Source organism: Chamaea fasciata, unplaced genomic scaffold, assembly GCF_029207755.1.
Source record: "Chamaea fasciata isolate MVZ Bird 193981 ecotype frontalis unplaced genomic scaffold, bChaFas1.0.hap1 SCAF_4, whole genome shotgun sequence".
Taxonomy (NCBI): Eukaryota; Metazoa; Chordata; class Aves; order Passeriformes; family Sylviidae; genus Chamaea; species Chamaea fasciata.
In genome coordinates, this window is record NW_027094089.1 from 39,235,052 (window position 1) to 39,249,351 (window position 14,300).

General features: G+C 48.4%; 1 protein-coding gene across 1 annotated transcript; it reads right to left on the bottom strand.

Moving 5' to 3' along the window:
- Positions 1 to 4,361: 4,361 nt before the first annotated feature.
- Positions 4,362 to 11,043, bottom strand: LOC136289034 (serine/threonine-protein kinase PAK 3-like). The gene is made up of 12 exons (XM_066182501.1): positions 10,974 to 11,043; positions 9,724 to 9,761; positions 9,193 to 9,315; positions 8,069 to 8,210; positions 7,630 to 7,693; positions 6,964 to 7,012; positions 6,554 to 6,666; positions 6,177 to 6,294; positions 5,681 to 5,780; positions 5,204 to 5,400; positions 4,973 to 5,110; positions 4,362 to 4,728 (listed from the first exon to the last, which is right to left on the bottom strand). The coding sequence occupies exons 1-12, from the start codon at positions 11,041 to 11,043 to the stop codon at positions 4,627 to 4,629; spliced, it is 1,254 nt and encodes a 417-aa protein (XP_066038598.1). The 3' UTR covers positions 4,362 to 4,626.
- Positions 11,044 to 14,300: the final 3,257 nt, after the last annotated feature.

Below are 14,300 nucleotides of genomic sequence, written 5' to 3' on the forward strand. Positions count from 1 at the left end.
CAATTCCAAATTTGCAAATTGGAAAAGGGGATGGTGTGCCACAACCCAAAGGCAGTTACTGACATCAGGTAGTCCATGGTACATAAAATCTACCAACGGGAAACAAAAAGAATGCCAACTATCCCCGTTTGTGATAAATATAACCAAACTGTTTGAATAGGTGGAAGGAAGAAATCCACCTTTTTTGGGATATTATCAAATCAATAGTGTCATGATAAAAACAAATTGGAAATGTGTACAATGGGTGGGAAAAATGTACTGGGTAGGAAAGAATTTGGAATATGTGGGCAAAACACTCTCTGGGAATGAACCCATGGTACTGGATCTCCTCAGGAATGATGATGATAAAGCATGTTCACAATTTGATGAAACTTTTTGTTTTTCAAGGAACAAGGAAAAATTAGACCCAGAAAATAAAATGCAAATATTATCACAGGAACTGAGGAGACAGGAGGCAGAGGCAAAAAGAAAAAGAATTGAACAGGAAAGATTCAAAAATACTGTGAAATAACACATGGAGACTATGATGAATTTGAAATCTGGGAAAATTGGTAAAAACAATAAATAAAAGTGTTGGGATGTCCTTGGGGAAAAAAAAAAAAAAAAAAAAAAAAAAAAAAGAAAAAAAAAAAAAGAAAAATCTTGGTAAAGGGTGTGTTAAATGTAATGCTTAAAATGTAACAATAAAATAAATACGAATTTAATTGGTAAACAAAAAGGTGGGGGACTGTATTGGATGTACTATATTAAATTCGTGTATTAAAAATTGTGTGTGTAAAACTATACAGTGGAATGTAAAACCCCAGATTCCTGGAAGCAATCTGAGGGTGTCTCCTTACATTCCAAAGTCTTTTTTTAGTTCAAAGGTGTTACCTCGAAATCTGCAGGAGAGATAACGGGGAAACGGCCTATTAACCACGGGCTGAAACATCTTCACAATGGATGAGGGCTCCATTTTTAATTTTAATTTATTTTTAAATAATTTCCCTTCTTCCCCTTCTCCCCACCCCAACACACACCACTCTTCAGAACTTGAAATTTCATCATGTGTGTTCCTATTTTATTTCAGTGGTTGACTATAAAGCACAAAACTTGTATGTTGGTAAAGCTTCAGCAAACCGAGAAAGAAATGAGTACTTGGACATGTAGCTTTCTGAAGGGAAGAAAGAAAACTGTTGACAAGAATAAGTCTAAGTTTAAAATGCCTGAAACCCTCACATGTTTTGTGCTATTGTACCATATGTCACACAGAGTTAAAGCAACCACAACTCATTAGTATCCAGACTCCACTGTCCACTATGCTTAGAAATGTTTCTTGAAGGCAGCTCGTGTCAAAGATCTGGTTCTTGTAGATCACTGTAGATATAGATCAAAATCCTACAAAAAAATCAATGTCAAAACCAGCAATGGTGAAACTTTTCTCCTTAGCAGTGGCTTCGGTGCCTCTAGAAATCACCAGGCCTAAACACGAAGATGTTTATTCAGGGGAGGGAGAGATGCATCATGCTTAGCTCTCTAACTGTGACCTTTGCTAGCAGACCTTACTAGCAGTTTAAAAATTACATTTAGCCAAGAATGGGAATCAAAGTCTAGGTGACAGAAGTAGGTCACAAGGCCCTCAGCCTTTCCAGAAGAGGAAAAACACAAACTACAGTGAATTTGCTTCAGGTTTACAGGGTTTTTTTACAGCTCTACAGACAAGTGATGAAGCTTAAAAGATGATAGCTGTTATAAATGATCAGAGCCAATTTCCAAAATCAAAGATTTATTTAAGAAATTTGAAAAGCAATTTCGGGAAACGCCATGATAAATCAGGACAACATCGGTCGAATGTTGGGTGGACAATCCGGGAGCAGCAAAGGGTGCTTCTCCGGAGTACTGCCCACAAATTCAGGGTCTCAGGGTAGGTGTTTTATACCATTTTTCTACCCTGAGGCATAAACAAGACGGTAACAAAGAACCCGAAGAACATGACATCACGTACATAACATAATCATTGAAATGGCTGGTGTTCGCAAGGGATATCTGAAAGAGTTTCCTGAGAAATTGAAAAGACGTCTGAATGAAAAGTCTCTGAATCTTCTGTCAGAAGGTTTCTGCCGCCCTCCGCCCAGATTGGTATCGGATCTCCTGGTGAACTGTGAAGATGTGGTCAGCCCATGCTTAATGGGCCGTTTCCCAGTTATCTCTCTGGCAGATGTCGAGGTAACACCTTTGGACTGTGAAAAGACTGTGGTATGCAAAGAGATGCCCTGGAACTGTTTCCAGGAATTCAGGGGTTTTTACATTCTACTGCAAAGTTTTAATACACACAATTTTAATCCACGAATTTAAAACTATGTATCTATTACAATAGCCGTGGACAAGCAACAGATACACTGAAACTGAGTGAAGAGGAAGGAGACTTGCAAATTAAATTAAAAGCTGAACAGAAAGTTTCTCTACTTTTCTCACTTAGTTCAACTTTTAAATGGCAAAACGTAGGAGTATATCAACTTTTTTCTAATAATTCTAGAATAAAGAAGATCAATAGTGTGTACTCCTGCTTACATAAAGTAAAGCAGAAGAAGCCATTAGACTAAGAAAAATTTTGCTTAGAAGAAGGCTGAGGCAACCTTAGGGGTAGGAGGAGTGGGGAGGCATGGAAATCGGGCCTGTGGGCACCACTCAAGGAGCATCCCCAGTCCGTGAGCAGCCCCTTGCTGTGGGTGTCCCAGCAGATGGAGTCCAAACCGAGCCACAGCGTGGTGGGGAAAGTGCCAGGGCAGTGAGCTGGGCGTAGCAGGGGCTCCTCCATCAGACTGGTCGCTGACAGGTGTGACATGTTGTGTGCATGTCCAACACCAGGCCAACAGCGGCCTGGCCCAGGTGTGGGAAGAGGCCAAGGATGTAGCAGAGTGAGACTGGGACTATGCAGGAGGCCCTCGTGTCTGCACACACTCGTGGGGGATGAGGCTGGCTCAGAGGGTTTCTGGGGTAGGTCTGTGGTGAAAAAAGGAGAAATGGGGAGCAGGGAGGAAGAGCCGGATGTCACTATGAGAATGCCATTACATCCCACAGGTGACATAGTGAGAGGAGGGCAGGAACAAAATGGTGATTCCTGATGACCACCCTGACATCTTTGGGACAAGAGGCACAGGAAGGACTGCACATCTGCCTGCTGGTGTTGTCCTGAATGTGAGCTCATTGCTGGGTGCACATTGCCCGGGAATCTCTCTCAGCTGCCCATGGGCATTCCCCAGTTCGGGTGGGCAAAGCTGCTCACCTCAGCATGTTTTTTGGGCCTCTGACAGGGACTGTCCAGCTTACCTACAGCACAGCAAGGAAGTATGTCTTCCAACACTGTGGATATTTTAGAGTTTTATTGCCAGCCCAGCTAAAACAAAATATTCTCTAGCTATTTCTACATCTTCATCATTCTGTCCTCTGGGTGGCCTGCTTAGGTTGACAACTCAGAGCGTATGCCTGGTCCAGTTCTGCTGAGTCACAACTTCTTCTTTGATAGCCTAAATCTTTGCATTACAATTCATTCACTTCTCCTCAAAAGGATACTTCTGAGCTTCTGTTGGGGGTTAGGTTTGTTCCTTCTTTCTCTAAAGAATTTTTTCCCCATAAGTTACCAAGGAGACCAAGTGTTGGATACTTGAGAGTACTTAACCAAAACAAAGAGGTGGACAAAGTTGGAAGGAGGAGATAACGCAGGTAAAGGACAGAGCTGGAGGCAGCTGCGGGCTCTTCTCTTCTTTTTTCGGCGTTCGGGGAGAGAGAGAACGGCTGTTGCTGGCTGGAAGAGTTTCACTGTGGCCAAAGGGATCCAGTCCTGGGAAATCTACTATCACCGGTTCGACCTGAATCCTGAGTTTTCTCTTTCACCCGCGGGAGCTGGGCCGGCCCTGCCTCGGCTTCGGCTTCTTCGGCGCTGCTCCTCTTGCTACAGTGTGACCCTGCACCCCCTGCCTGCCGGGACATCCTGCCCCTGCCTGCCGGGACACCCTGCCATCCCAGCTACCAGCCCGGGACTTTTCCACTGTTTCAGCTTGGTGCTCTGAGTGCTGCAGGTGCTGCAGGATCCTTCCTGCAGGGACACCGAAACCAAACTGCCCTGGGTTTTGTGAAACAAAGCCCTCAAGGTTCTTGGTACTGTTTTCATTTGTTATTAACGCTGTAGTTGTTTGGTGGGGTTTTTTTGTGTGTTTGTTTGCTTTGTAATACATACGAGTAAAGAACTGCTATTCCTATTTCCCAAATCTTTGCCTAAGAGCCTCTGATTGTAAATTGATAATTGAAAAAGAAAAAAAAGGGGCGTGGGGGGGTTTACACTCTCCATTCCAAAGGAAACTTCAGTTGTTTTTTTTTTTTTTTTTATTCCCTGGCAGATACCTGTCTTCACAAACCAAGACAGCTTCCCTACATCAACAATACTCTTAGCTAAACAGGGATCTAACAATGAATCTTCCTACAGTCTACAGTCCTAACTAAAAACGTCTAAGCTAAGAAAATCACAAAACATTAGATTTCCTATCTATGGCACAGTTCCTCATCAAATCCAGGGGATGGCTGAATCTCTGCCTAAACACCACACATCCCCCTTTCACTCTTCTGAGCTGGTGAAGCACAAAGTCTTCCTCAGGCGCAAGTGTCTCCCCTCCATTCTTCCTGCACCTGCTTGGCTGAGATGATCAGAGCAGCCAGGCTGGAGGCAGGCTCGCCTGAGGTCACAAATGGATGCTGCCCAGAGGAAAAACAAAAAAGAAAGGAACCATTACTTTCCAAGATCACATCCTCACGGGCTCAAGCAGGATTCCTCAGCTACGAGAAAGACACACAAAGAGTACCCAGAGGACCATCCACCCCTCCACCTTCCTGTCCCAGACCTGTCTCACCCAGGCCCACGTGGCCTACAGTCCTCTCCATCCCTTCAGACAGGTGCCCTCAGCTCACAGGGCTTTTTTGCTGCTTTGCTTTCTCTTACCTGCAGGAGCTCCTGGGCACACCAGCGCCAGTCCTCATCTGCCTGCAGGCAGCAGTGGAGGAAGTCGCGCAGGAGAGCTGAGTGGTGCCTGGGGTTTTGCAGTTTTGGGGGCCCATTTCTTTCTATCAGTTCAAAAACCTACAAAAACCAGAAGAGGACACTCTACCTGCTGCTTTTCTAGCCACAACAGCTCTCTCCACACACACCCTCTCTTTTTAAGATGTGCCTTACCCTGAGAGGGGGTTCCCTCTGGTAAGGAGCTTCCCCTTCCACCATTTCCAGCCCCATGATCCCCAGGGACCAGATGTCCACTTTGGGGCCGTAAGCTTCTCCTCTCACCACTTCCGGTGCCATCCAGCTGGGAGTGCCAACTCTGGAGCTGCACTTGCTGTGCTCAGGGGTGACCTGAGCACAGAGACCAAAGTCAGCTGAGGAGAAAAACAAACCCTGTCAAAGCCAGCTACCACTGGCAAACCAGGCAAAAGCATCACCCACTCCAAGCCTGACAAGGCCATTGTGAATCTGCCTGGAAAAGCAGCAGTGCTCTGCTTCCACACAGCGGTAGCCAGGGAAAGGAGGCACTGGCTGCTTCCAAAATGCCCTCACGATTCACATATTGTCCAAGCAGCACTTCTGGGCATTTGGCAGTCACCCAAAATATTCCCACAGCACATGCTGGGAACAATGTGCCTGACCAGGGATACCCACCCAGTTTGACAGATCCGTCCATGCCCATGAGAACGTTGCTGCTTTTGACGTCTCTGTGGATGACTTGGCGGGAATGAAGGAAATGCAGTCCTTGCAGGCACTGAGAGAGAAAGGAGGGAGGGAAGGGTAAAAATCCAGGACTTGATTTCATCCCATAAGAAAGGAAAGGGCTTGATGAGATTGACAGCTTTCTCAGGGAGTTGTGAGCGCAGCATCATGGTGCTGTCAAGAGGATGAGCTTGCCGGAAACAAGTGAAACCACGTGAGTGAATGGGCATGAGTGTCAGAGGACAGAGGGTATGTAAGAGTGCAAGAGCAGACCTAAGAAGTGCAGGGTCAACGGCAGACAGTTCACTTCAGATGCTCTTTCTTCGTCTTGTGTCGTGACAGCAGCACCAAACCAAACCCGGGAGCAAGGAATCTCTGCTCTTCCTACCCACCAGTTGACAAAGACCATCCTGTGCAGGCCAGGGGAAGCACAAGCGGGATCCCTCACCTCCCGACAGATAGCGCCTATCTGTCCTTCCTCCAGGTACACTGCCCTGAGTACATCAAACAACGTGCCACCGTCCATGAACTCCATTGCTAGCCAGACTTCCTCATTGACCAGGTAGCTGAAAGAAGAAGACCATGGCATGGAGAGAGAGGAATGGGCACAGCTCAGTCACCCAAAGGCGTGACCCAGATTCTTGCAACTCTTCTCCAAGCTACATATGCCAGGAAAGGTTATTGCACGCCAGGCGCAACCTACTCCTGGGTACTGGGCACAAGTAGAGAAAACAGAAACAGCTCCATTTTCTGCCACTGGCCAAAGGGGTTTCTCATTTCTGGCTTGCACTATCTAAAGGAATACTGACATGAGAATACCCCAACCTGTCTAAGTAGGTAACAATATTGGGATTCCTGTTGTCCCTCATGACCAGGATTTCACTGACAGCCAGCTCCTCGGACATGTCCTCTTGAAGCATCATTTTCTTGATGGCCACCTAAAAGGACATTGAAGACCGTTAACTTGACAAGTTGCTCCTTGCACGAGATCACAAGGAAGACAGAGCGAGCGCTTGTGCAATGACGCAGCTGAGCCTTGCTACTAGGCAGCAGAACTTAGGAGAAGCACCAAAGCCCATCCCAAATGAACTCTACACACTGAGCCAAGTCTGTGCTTCAGAGGAACAGCCCCTGCTGTAGAGACGGAGAGGCCTCCCAAAGCTCCAGCCATGGCTCAAAGCAGCATGGAAAGCACCCCAGAGTGGCAAAATCTGCCGGTGGTGTTGGCATTTTACCTGTTGTCCTGTGCTGGTGTCAACGGCTTTATAAACAGCTCCAAACCCCCTAGAAAGAAAACGGCAGCAGAAAAAGCCCCTTAGTCCCTGGCAGTAAAAGCAAACCTATGCACGAGGTGTCCCCAGACTGCCTGCAGTCTTTAGAAAATGCCTAGCTGCAGCACCTCTGCAGGCAATAGCACATCAGCCTGCCAGCCCTCTGCCATGCAGGTGTCCAAGAGAGCACCAAGGTGCAACATGAAGACCAAGGGCTGCTGCAGATCTCCAAGGAACATGCCCAGTTAGCTCCTCACCAAACCTCAGTGGGGCTCTCTCTGTGTGCCTGTGTGCATGTATAGGTGCAAATGTTGGAGAAGACTAACTTTGAAAACACTGTCTTTGAGAGCTGTTTTCTGGCAGCTCTTGTGTGGCAAGCTGCTCTTCTAGGCCATAAAGCTTCGGGGGCAGGAAATCTGCCAGGTCCTGCTCCTTGCCACAAGCGAGACCTTGCCAGCATCACTTCGTCTTTGATGATGCCTTCTTGACTGCTCTTGACTGAGCAGTCCTGAGAGGTGGCAGGAGGTAAAGCCAGAGTCTGACCATGTTTGGAGCTTGCCTGACTTCCTGCTTGATAATTGCACCAGTGAAAGGCCCACGGTTTTGTACAAAAGCAAGTGTCACACTTACCCTTGTCCAAGTTCTTTAAGCAGCGTGTATTTGTTCTTTGGCTCGCCCAGACTCACGATACTCCCTGAAAGACAAAAGCAATGCATGACGCTCACTTTCAAACAGAGATGCCGCTCCCCAGACCATCCAAAATGAAGTCCCACTGTCAGGAGCTTGAGAACTCCCAGGGGGCATGGTCATTCGCTGAGTACCAGCCTTCTGCTTAGCCAAAAATATCTTTGCTTTTGTCTTTGGCACAGAAGGTAGCCCAGGCAGAGCCAAGCCAGGCCCAGCTGCCCTCAGAGGCAGCAGGAACACCCTGAGTGCTCTCTTGCTGCCTGAAAGAACAATAGCTTCTGTAGAGAGGCCTAAGTGCCTCTGAGACACTAAACCCAGGAGGAACTTCTGAGACAAGCAGACAACACACTGCTCTAGCAGACCAGAAATACACCAGACATACTCAGTCTCTTCAGGCTCTGCTCCTCCCTCGTCTCGGGCTGCTGGGGTGGGCTGCTGGATGAAGTGCCGGCAGCTGGGGGAGTGCCGGCTGCTTCAGGTGATGCTGCTCTGGCGGCATGTTGAATTGCAGAGTGCGAGTCGAGCTGGACAAGAAAGGATTGCCTGTCAGAAGGCTGGCTGGCACAGATGCTCCGGAGAGCACATCGCAAAAGCAAGGCCTTAGGAAGATGCTGTCTGCCACCCTCAGGCCTCCTCAGCTCACACGTTTTGGATGTCCCTTACTCGAAGGCAATGAGAAAATCCCAAGGGCTACTGCGATACAGCAGCTCATGGCCAGTTCCAGGCTACATTTTATCGGCTTTGCTGCAAGAAGACTGCAGCAAGGTTTTGACACGGTTGCAATGATCAAGAAAGAGATTGGAGCAGGGTCCCAGAGCCTTGTTTCTTTCCTCCTCCTGAGTTCTCCTGAGCAATGAAATCATCCTTGAGTCGGCCCGGAAGTGTCTGACCCGAAGGCCAGAGCATGTCCCTTTTCTGATCTGTTTTACTGATTTCCCCTCGGTATTTCAGGCTTTAGGGAGCAGCTCTTCGGAGCTGCGTTCCTACCCTTCCAAGACCCACCTGCCATTTACAATGGGGAACTGTGTAGGATTCTCCTCACCAAACTCTGTTCTGATCACATGAAAGTGAAGTGCAGTCTCTGTTGAACCTGAAGCTAATTAGCCCATGGAGAGGGGTAGGTCCCCTCCAGGGGCCAGCTGTCTCCCAAGTATCCTGCAAAGCTGTGAACTATGTCTTTGGACTGCTCTGTCCACTGACCACAGACAGCCTGCACTGACACTGGGCACCAGAGACTCACTTCTACACAGGGAATAATTTCATGCTGCCTCTTGTCTGATCCCAAGAGACATTCTCGGGCCCTCTCAGCATCCCAGCAAAGTGATGCTTAAAAGTCAAAGTTCAGAAGCCATTAGCCAGGGCTCCGTGGCTTGGCTGAAGCAGCACTAGGTCATGGCAGACCCACAGCCCCCAGCATCTTCAGCCATGAGCACCAAGGCCTGGATCATCTGAAACTTGAAGCTTGGCCCTGCACCAAAGGCAGTGCCAGCCACAGCTGTCACTTACTGGCTCTGCACGTTCAGGCTGTGAAGGGACGGCAGCTGGAGTTTTGACGTTGTTATGCTCCTCTTCAGCCTCTTCCTCAACAAGAGAGGGAATCAGAGGAGGTGCTGACCCTGCTGTTGAGCCCTGCAGACAGATAGCAGTGAGAGAGACTGGGAACAGCCAATTCTTTAGGACCTGGTTCCTATTGAGCTAGCTAAGCACCAGGACTAAGGGGATATCATAGACTTTGATACCAGTGGGATTCTGAGTCATAAAAACCTTATAAAGATGGGTGAATTAGGTGGCACTCTATCTTGCTGTGCATTCCATCTTCCACCTGGGCTAGAATCAGCAAGACACCTTTTGGGCTGCCACACTTGGCTCCCACCTCTTGAGAGGTTCTCCCTTTGCTACTGCTGATGCCAAGAGCCATTTGGGCTTTCTTTCAGCCTCCCAGGCTGGCACTCAACATCCTATTGCAACAGGCCAAGCTCACACCTTGCTCCACACTTCTTACACACCAGCCAAGTCAGAGGTTCCTTTGCCACTCACCAAAGGACAGGCTTGTCTCCATCTGCGTGTGAGGTGACCTGCAGCGAGAAAGAGAAAAGGAACCAGATGCACTTAGAAAAGTGCCTGTAATGTGTAGTCCCACAGGACAAGTCAGTCTTAACAGAGAGCATTTCCCTTTCCCAACATCCCTCCAGGAGCAATAGTCCTTTCCCATAGCAAGCAAGAGAACAACCAGGACAGCATGCTAGGTTCTGCCTGCGTTTGGGCCTCTTTGGCCAGGAGAGAAATGGAAACAGAGCCATGGAAATGCCAGTTGTTCTTTGACGGTCATGACTTCTGCTCAGCCCAAAAGCACGAGCAGCTTTTACCTCCTCTCTTTCCTGCATTTTATAAATTTTGGAATTAATTGCATGCACTAATTCCCACCAATTTGCTGAAGACGCTACCCCAGGAAAGCTTCACCTCAGGGCCACCTAGCTGTGGTGGTTCTCTGCAGAAGCAGCCTGGGAACAGCTCCTGCGATCAGCAGCAAAGCCTAACTAGTCTGGAGTTTGTGCTTCAACACCAAGGGAATTGCTATCTTGGCAAACCATAAATGGTCAAGTCAGACAGCCAAGGCTTCTAATGGCAGAATCTGGAGCAAAAAGATGCTTTCCCTCACTCCTGGAGAGAACCACAGGGTTTTTAGAGGTACTTCTGAGGATCTTTCCTTAGAGTCTGTAACTTGCAGGTTGAAGCAGCAAGCTGAGGAAATGACAGACTCCACTGCCGTGCACTCTCCACCCTCCCCCTAGTACAGACACCCCCTTTTGCAGCTGATGCTTTTGGCAGGAGCTTTAGCAAGGTGCTGGCACCTTAATGGCAATTTTCTTCCCAAATAAACTGGGTCACTACATGGGCATAAGGAGCAGAGTGAAGCAAGAGCCAGGTGATGATACCCCCAGGATAAACCTTTCCTTACGTGTCAGGTGGGTCAGGTAGAAGCCAGAATATACCACAGAAAAAACAGTGCAAACCACGGCACAGACTTGCCCAATCATTTAGCAGTGCTGTGCAGGTTTGCACACTGAATGACACCCAAAGGGAAAAACTCAGACTCCTGTCGCGGTGCAGGCCGTCTGCTGAGAGTTCCTTGATCACAAGGATCCTCCTGCACCAAGCGAGCAGAAGAGCTGCTCTCCAATAGTGAGGCCTTGCGCACACTGGGACAACGTTGTGCTGGCAGCACAGTGACGTGGCACTGCTCCCTTGACATCACAATAGCAGCCGCTCTGGCTTTGTTGCCGTACTTGTGGCCAGCAACCGAATCTTCTGTGCGGCTGATGCAGAAGAAAAGCCTGGGAAGTTCTCCTCAGTCATGAAACAGCAGAAAAAAAATGCTTACAGTCCATAATCCAGTGCTCAAAGCTTCCCAGGCTAGCTCAGAAAACAGTGATCCTGCAGGTCCCTCACCCCCGTGAGAACCCTGGGAAGGAACAAGGATGGAAAGAAAGCAAAGCAAACATGACTTCTGGTCCCCAAGGCCATGACTGAAAGCAAGTGCGCTTCTTCCAGCTGGCATCTTAGTTGGTTCTGAAGAGCCTAACTTCTACCATGATACTTAGGGGACAAAAGAAACAAATGGAATAAATTTCCAGGAGTATTGCAGTGTGCAGTTGCTTCTTGAGCACATAGGTGCGTGCTGACCCTTGCTCTGACTCACTTTGGAGCTTTGTGGCAGGGAGATGTTGGCTTATCTCCTGACACAGAGCTCCTCTCTTCTTCCCACTTGCTGTTTCCCTGACAAATTCACGTCAGAGAACATCCAGAAGAGCTGTCCAGTGATTCTTGGGCTGCCACAGTTTTGTTGTGTTGGAGCTCTGGCAGCCGCCACTGCTCTGCAATGCCCTGCAAATCTCGGGGCCCAAGGGAGGCCCCTTTTGAACAGACAAAAACCCGCAGTCTCACAGATGTTTTCCCAGGCTCTGTGCTCCCTGTAAGATTCCTTGCAGACTTTTGGATAGTCACATGCCAACTGCTAAAATGCGATGCAGTTGCTCCCTTCCTTTGTAATATCCCAAGTTAAACCCAGGAGCCAGCTTAAAAGAGGAAAAATGGACTGGCCGGGAGAGGGGAAAAAGTGCATGCAACTCCTCTGGAAATCAACTCTGTTCACCTGTGGAATAACGATCCTAGGCTTAGCTCGCTTTCCTGGTCACACAGCACAGACACAGCCTTTGCTGCTGGACAGCACAGTGTAGTGTGTTTCAGGAGCTTTACATTGGGCTCTTCACACATGGGACGCTGAGGGTGGCATTTGAAAATGGATGCAATTGCTGAAAGGCTCAGTTCTACCTTGAAATTCTCTTGCTGAAAACCTGGAGTAGTTACCCAGGCGAGTTCCCTCAATTTGAAAGCATCTCTTTTTCCCCATTTCCTAGGCAGCTCACATCAACCAGCCAACTGTAGGGCTTAGTGGAGGACGAATGACACTTTAGGATGGAAAGCCAAGTGTAGGGCGTCAGACCCCCTTGAGTAGAGCATTTGGGTGCCCCAAAGGTTTAAGAGGGGAGCGTTAGGAAGATATGCCATTTCAGCCCTCCTTTACTCTTCCATGCAAAGTGATGGCCAGGACAGGGGCACAAGCAGGGCCTGGTTCCTCCTGTCCCGCCGTGAGGTGCAGCTGGAACTGGGGGATGCCAGGGCACAGGGGACAACATCTCGAAAGGGCAGGTGGACTGGGGTGGGGCAGCCATCAGTGGGAGCATTGGGTGGGCCACTCAATGTCACTGACAGTTTCCTGAGAAATTGAAAAGACGTCTGAATGAAAAGTCTCTGAATCTTCTGTCAGAAGGTTTCTGCCGCCCTCCGCCCAGATTGGTATCGGATCTCCTGGTGAACTGTGAAGATGTGGTCAGCCCATGCTTAATGGGCCGTTTCCCAGTTATCTCTCTGGCAGATGTCGAGGTAACACCTTTGGACTGTGAAAAGACTGTGGTATGCAAAGAGATGCCCTGGAACTGTTTCCAGGAATTCAGGGGTTTTTACATTCTACTGCAAAGTTTTAATACACACAATTTTAATCCACGAATTTAAAACTATGTATCTATTACAATAGCCGTGGACAAGCAACAGATACACTGAAACTGAGTGAAGAGGAAGGAGACTTGCAAATTAAATTAAAAGCTGAACAGAAAGTTTCTCTACTTTTCTCACTTAGTTCAACTTTTAAATGGCAAAACGTAGGAGTATATCAACTTTTTTCTAATAATTCTAGAATAAAGAAGATCAATAGTGTGTACTCCTGCTTACATAAAGTAAAGCAGAAGAAGCCATTAGACTAAGAAAAATTTTGCTTAGAAGAAGGCTGAGGCAACCTTAGGGGTAGGAGGAGTGGGGAGGCATGGAAATCGGGCCTGTGGGCACCACTCAAGGAGCATCCCCAGTCCGTGAGCAGCCCCTTGCTGTGGGTGTCCCAGCAGATGGAGTCCAAACCGAGCCACAGCGTGGTGGGGAAAGTGCCAGGGCAGTGAGCTGGGCGTAGCAGGGGCTCCTCCATCAGACTGGTCGCTGACAGGTGTGACATGTTGTGTGCATGTCCAACACCAGGCCAACAGCGGCCTGGCCCAGGTGTGGGAAGAGGCCAAGGATGTAGCAGAGTGAGACTGGGACTATGCAGGAGGCCCTCGTGTCTGCACACACTCGTGGGGGATGAGGCTGGCTCAGAGGGTTTCTGGGGTAGGTCTGTGGTGAAAAAAGGAGAAATGGGGAGCAGGGAGGAAGAGCCGGATGTCACTATGAGAATGCCATTACATCCCACAGGTGACATAGTGAGAGGAGGGCAGGAACAAAATGGTGATTCCTGATGACCACCCTGACATCTTTGGGACAAGAGGCACAGGAAGGACTGCACATCTGCCTGCTGGTGTTGTCCTGAATGTGAGCTCATTGCTGGGTGCACATTGCCCGGGAATCTCTCTCAGCTGCCCATGGGCATTCCCCAGTTCGGGTGGGCAAAGCTGCTCACCTCAGCATGTTTTTTGGGCCTCTGACAGGGACTGTCCAGCTTACCTACAGCACAGCAAGGAAGTATGTCTTCCAACACTGTGGATATTTTAGAGTTTTATTGCCAGCCCAGCTAAAACAAAATATTCTCTAGCTATTTCTACATCTTCATCATTCTGTCCTCTGGGTGGCCTGCTTAGGTTGACAACTCAGAGCGTATGCCTGGTCCAGTTCTGCTGAGTCACAACTTCTTCTTTGATAGCCTAAATCTTTGCATTACAGTTCATTCACTTCTCCTCAAAAGGATACTTCTGAGCTTCTGTTGGGGGTTAGGTTTGTTCCTTCTTTCTCTAAAGAATTTTTTCCCCATAAGTTACCAAGGAGACCAAGTGTTGGATACTTGAGAGTACTTAACCAAAACAAAGAGGTGGACAAAGTTGGAAGGAGGAGATAACGCAGGTAAAGGACAGAGCTGGAGGCAGCTGCGGGCTCTTCTCTTCTTTTTTCGGCGTTCGGGGAGAGAGAGAACGGCTGTTGCTGGCTGGAAGAGTTTCACTGTGGCCAAAGGGATCCAGTCCTGGGAAATCTACTATCACCGGTTCGACCTGAATCCTGAGTTTTCTCTTTCACCC

Coding starts and splice junctions, on each gene's coding strand:
- LOC136289034 (XM_066182501.1), bottom strand. CDS start 11,043: ATGACTGAGGAGAACTTCCCAGGCTTTTCTTCTGCATCAGCCGCACAG. Junction 7,694..8,068: donor GCAGAGCCTGAAGAGACTGA/GTATGTCTGGTG, acceptor TTTGTCTTTCAG/GGAGTATCGTGAGTCTGGGC. Junction 6,295..6,553: donor ATTGTTACCTACTTAGACAG/GTTGGGGTATTC, acceptor TTCTTCTTTCAG/CTACCTGGTCAATGAGGAAG.